At 33.9% G+C, this 6000-nt stretch overlaps 1 protein-coding gene across 1 annotated transcript in view; it reads right to left on the bottom strand.

Annotated features, from left to right (window-relative positions):
• Gphn (gephyrin) overlaps nt 1-6000 on the bottom strand; it is a 435141-nt gene that overhangs the window by 112654 nt on the left and 316487 nt on the right. The window contains exon 11 of the mRNA XM_031357728.1: nt 3240-3282. Coding sequence (XP_031213588.1) covers nt 3240-3282 — 43 coding nt within the window. The remainder of the gene's footprint in view (nt 1-3239; nt 3283-6000) is intronic.

Below are 6000 nucleotides of genomic sequence, written 5' to 3'. Positions count from 1 at the left end.
CCTGTCTCAAAGAAACAAAAATAAAACAAAACGAAGAATAAGAAAAGAAAGAAACTAATGAATAGGTTTTGTTATTCTACTATGCTTAAAGTGAAATCCTTTTGAAAGATTTCTCATTAAAACTTTGGGATCATCCAGGGAAAAATGCTGGAAAAATGCAGGGGAGAGGATTTATCCCTTTGTGACAGGAGAGTCACAGCAGGTAGCCCACTTAGTAATCCATGGAGCAGAAAGTGAGACTATAGTATGTATCTGTTTTCTAATAGGCATTTTACTATAGCAGAACAAGTGGATTAAGAATGCTGCTGTGTCAGTTTTTGTTAAGCTTGATACAAGCTAGAGTCATCTGAGGAAATTGTAAAATGCCATCAGATTGAGCTGGAAGCAAATCTATGGAAGCATTTTCTTTATTTACAATTGATGAGGGGTATACAAGAAGAATTAGTTATCCTACTAAGGGAAATTCAGAATCCTAAACAAAAGGTAGTTGTTTTTCATATACAATAGTAGGTTGTATATGGAAGTAGAAAGATGTAAAATGAATAGAGGCAGTGTTTAGTATTGAGAGAGTGAGAAAACAGTAGCTTCTATATGACTGCAATATGATACTACATGGTAAATAAGATTAGGGAGATAAGAATTGTCTAAATAAAGAATGGGAATATTGTAGTTAAGTTCAGAGAAACAGGCCACCAAGAGATGGCTCATGGGTAAAGATCTTAGGGCCAAGACCAATGACCTGAGCCTTATCCTTGGTCTGATGTAATGGAACAGGGTAACTGACTTCCGTGAATGGTCTTTTGGCATCCACACCTGTGCCATGGACATTTATGTTGATACACAGACATGAATTCTTTCCCTCGTACTTTCTGTCCCCCCCCACCATACATACACACACACACCTCATAATGAAAAATGAGTCTAGAGAAAGAATAGAGGAAGAATAGGTGAGGTCACGAGCATTGCTAGGAGTTAATTAGCATGGTACTATGTTGAAAGAACATAAACTTACAGAGACCACAAACTGACGAAGTTATGATGTCGGTTGGGCTCCATATGGACCTAAAGAGCCACAAAGCCCATCCATAATATAACTATTTTATTCAAAGACCAATAGAAAGTACTTGGGTTACTATGATGTCTATCCAAACTGATTATCAAGTAACAAAAAAAGTCTATGGTAAACAGGGAAATTAGGTTCAAGGGAATTTGTCCTTAAAAAGGAACTTTTTTGTTTTTAATCATAATGATTATTCCCAGTGACCCATAATTTCAGAACTAAAAATTTGTAGAAATTATGCAATTTTCATCATAAAATGTAATTTATATATCTTGCTTTATTTTAGTGAACAGTTAATTATCATGCCTGACCCAAAGGTTTCTCAAAGATAGGTCTTAGTGTTTATAACACTTTATATCTCATTATATAAAAGTCTCTCTCAAAGTCACATATTGTGGAGAGTTATGAAGGTATGAAATCTACACATGTCTGCTTGAATTTATTAATTTATTGTACAATGCTGGAGATTGAACTCAGGCCCTCATGAACACTAGGGGAACATTATACCACCAAACTAAAATCTAGTCTTAAATTTATTTGTTTTTTAATAATATTCTCTAAAGATCACAATCAAATAAATACTCAGGGCTTTGATCAAAGTAAAGAGATTAAAAACAGAGAGATAGAAAATGTTTACACACACACACTAACTTATTTGAAGTTCTTAAATATGTCCCACCTCACTTTTTCAAATTCTACACTCTAGGTTGATTTTTAACTCTTAAATTTTCTGCTTCACTTTTCCTAGTAATATCATTACCTGTGAGGAATTTAGGCTTTGTGTATGTGAGGTGGTATATATGTGTGTGGTAGTATGCACATCCACTGTGTACAAAGAGGCCAGTGGTAGTTTGAGGTGTCTTGCTTTAACACTCTCTCTACTTCTTTTCCTGAGAAAGATTCTCTCTGTGAACCTAGTGCATGTCATCACTCCTCTTGGTGATCTCTTTTTCTTCTTCTGTTAATGTGGTTGTTGAACTCAGTCTTCAGGATTACACAGCAAGTCCTCTTACCCACTGAGGTATTTTTTCAGCCCTCCAAGTATACATTCTATTGGAATATAAACCATCTCATTTACAAAGATTACCATTAGCATGGTGTCTAGTAGACCTGTCTCATTCTGCTCTCCTTGTACATCTACTGAAAATCATTAGGAAGAAGACTGGATGATGTAATTAAATGATTAAAAGACAAAAAAGAAAATACAAGTACCAGCTAGACAGCATTTTTCTCTGGATGATACCAAAGCTTTAGTGGAAAATCTTTCAATAGGATTTCACTTTAGCATCGTAGAACAACAAAACCTATTCATTACTTTCTTTCCTTTCTTATTCTTTCATTTCTTTGAGACAGTCATCCCTGCACCCCCAACCCCAGTGCAGCTCTGGCTGTCATGGAACTCACTCTCTAAACAAGGCTGGCCTGGAGTTCTCAAAGAAATCCAACTGATTCTGCACCTGAGTGTTGGGAGGCCTCATAGTTTCTGTTTTATGAAACGAAAACGACCATACAAAGTTCAGGGACTTTCTACTTAATATTGTTGTAATTCAACCAAAAGAAAGTAGTAAAGATTTTTCACTCTTGGATCAGGGAACAATGTTCTGTAACATTTTATATGTGAAGATAAAAATCTTTTCAAATTCATATTTACAAAATTATTACTAACCAACCATTTCCAAGCCCTTTTTGAGAAATAGTCTTATGATGTAGCACAGACTGTCAAAAAACTTAGGATCTTCCTGTGTTATCCTCAAGTGGATTATAACCATGCATGCTCAGCTTGCTTTTATGTTCCTCAGTCTCTCTCTGTATTCTGCTTTCATGGATTTATATTAGAATTATTTTTATGTAGTCTGCTTTTAAATTATTTTTGTAAATAAGACTATAAAGAGGAGCAGGCTCCTCACCTTTGTGTCACAGAGGCACTCATATCTATCTTAATTTGAATGTATCAAATTCCACTCAGCTTCCAAAAAATTAGATTCATGGAAGCATTTATTTATATTGTTATTAAGAAAAAACTCAGATGGGGAACTTTATAAAATATATATTCTTTATATTAATTTCCATCATTGCTTATTTTATTTTTTTTTCATTAAAATGCCATTCTTTACCTCTATATTCAGTAGAGCCACAATTTATGCATTTTGGAAGCCTACCTGCAATCATGACTACTTACTGGCTCTTAGAATGTTCTCCTTGCTGCTGCACCTGGACTGGACCTGCAGAAAGAGCACAAACTCAGTAATTTAGGGCTTACAACATGGACAGCCAGATAAGTATGCTTAATGGGCAAGCTCCTGAGGTCTAGGAGAAAAGGTTTTTATTCATCTTGGCTATTACAACATGTTAGTAAAAGTCCATTATGTTTTTCAGATATATTTAATTCATTTTTATTTATAAAAGATTGAGTTCCAGAAAAGTATTTCAGGTACAATATTATAAACTGGACAAAGATAAGACCCAAACCAATTTATGTGAATTTGAGGTCAGCCCAGGTGGCCCTCCATATCTGTGGGTTTCATAGCTGCAGATTCAATACACTGTGGATTAGAAAAGAAAAAGGAGAAGGAGGAAGAGAGGAAGAAAGCCAATAACACAACATTCCAGCACTACCACCTGTATCTGTTCTGTACATGTGATCTTTATTCCCTTGTCCTTTTCCTTATGGGACACAATATAACAATTATTTACATAGCATTCATACTGCATTAAATTATAAAGTAGAGATGAGGGTTGCAGATGTGGCTCAATGATAGAGCACTTACCTACTAAGCTAGAGACTATGATATAAAGTATGTGAGTGGATGTACTTAGGTTGTAAGTAACATATGACATTTTATTTACATGAGACTTGAATAGCTGGGATTCGAATACCTATGGAGGACTTGAAATGAAATGAAGTTGGTATGAATACTGAAGAATGACTATATAATGGAATAAATTCAATACTACATATTCAGTTATGAATCTCTATAATCTTAAAGTACTCTGCATATGTCTTGACTAGAATAACAATGAAGTCTGAGCAAAGTTAAAATCAAATACTTTATTGTAGTGATTTTTATTTAAATATATGTTAACAAGGCATATAGAAAAATTCTTATTTGTAACATTTACCTTTGTTGGACATTAACTTTTGTAATAAGTGTTATTATAACTTAATACTAGCTATGAAAGGTATTTCTATTGGAAATGAGTTAAATTTAACTCATTAATCATTTTTAGGTGTATATATTTATATAGTTTGTCAAGTAGGGGCCCTTTGTGCTCTGATTGAAAATTTTAAAGTGGAACATTTCTTTTGAAGTTCACCAAATGGCTGTATTCAATGGCCATGTGGAATGGTAACATAATTTTAGATTAACTTTATTCAGAGTCCACACCTCTTCCTCCCACTCCACAGCAGCTTGCCCCAGATGGATATATAGACAACAAAGAACTTTCTATAGCTTAACACAGTTTAATAATATATGAAAAAGGTATGAAAGGAATGTTGTAACTTAGGGTAGGTTATGGCTGTCCTTCCCTGAAAATAACCAAACAAACTATTAATGAATGCTTAAAGAAAGAAAATAAAAATAAAGAAAATAAAGAAAAATAAAAAAAAAATGCCATGAGCAGACAAGGGAAAACAAAAACCAAAGCAAGTAAATCTAAACATATACACATACCACACACTTAAACACACACACTTAAACACATACATACACACACACACACACACACACACACACACACACACACACACGGCAAAACAAATAAGCAATTACAAATATTAGCTATTCTCTTTTGGCCCACATTGTTTTAGTAGTTTTAGGTATATAGTACAAAGACACTCATCCAGGATAAAAAATTGTTATATTGTTTTACTTATAAGTCTTATTGGAGAACAATTGTGGACTCAATGAGAAAGAAATTAGTGACTTAAAAAAATAAGACACAGAAGAAAACATGATAAAAAAATCAGAGAGACTGAAGAAGTAAATATGGAGGTTAAAAAAAAAGAAAGCATGGGCTTATCGAAGGGGGACAATGTATAAATGGAGAATGTTCTAATATTTTGTCTTGAAAATTCATATCAAAGAGGTTAGTGTAACTAATGAACTTTCTGCAAAATAAATGAGCAATTTGCATACCATGAAATGAAAACAAGTGTATCTCTACCTCTACAGTCTTAACAGGGAAAGAAACACACACCAACAGAGAAATTAATAGACAAGCTTAATAGAGAAACTACATTTGAAAAAGTGACTCAAAGAACACAAGAGAACGCTAAAAGCATGGGAAGAAAATCTGGGAGAAAGAGAAAAGAAAGAGGAAAATGTTGAAAGACAAAAACAGCCCATAGAAGTCAAATGGAAGTCAAGAAAGTCTTCAACAAGATGTGAAACAAGATGTGACGGAGCCAAGCCCATCGTGCAAAGCAATGTTTGCGAGTGGGAAGTGGCTCCTTGTCAGTAATAGTTACTCTTAAGTCGTAGCCTCTATTCCTCCAGAGTTCATCTTTAAGCCCTTCCAATCTAGAGTGGAGCTAGTGTATGGATAGAAACAAGAAATTTACAATGAACAGTGCAGCTCAGATGAGTAGTTCAAATTGTCTCAAAATAGTCTAACAAATTTACGTAATATCTTTTATATACATTTAGTAATGTATATAATGGAAATGTTAGTAAAGAACGCCCTTGTATTTTGTAACCAAAACAAAGCAAATGAAAACATCCCTCCTTCTTCTCTATCAGGCTTAAAGATTAATACCTCCCCACAATTGTTTATAATACAGATAAAGAAACCCACATTTTTTTAATACTTCAGTTTGGAATCACATATTTCAAATAGCTTTAGAGGAGAGCTTTGGAGAATTAAAAAATTCAGTTCTCTGAAATAGGAGCCTTTATCAAAGTGTGCAGATTGTCAAAAGTATTGCAAATACTGTTTCC

Source organism: Mastomys coucha, unplaced genomic scaffold (assembly GCF_008632895.1).
Source record: "Mastomys coucha isolate ucsf_1 unplaced genomic scaffold, UCSF_Mcou_1 pScaffold6, whole genome shotgun sequence".
Lineage (NCBI taxonomy): Eukaryota > Metazoa > Chordata > Mammalia > Rodentia > Muridae > Mastomys > Mastomys coucha.
The sequence above is the reverse complement of the archived record's forward strand: the minus strand, read 5'-3'. Positions and strand labels throughout refer to the sequence as shown.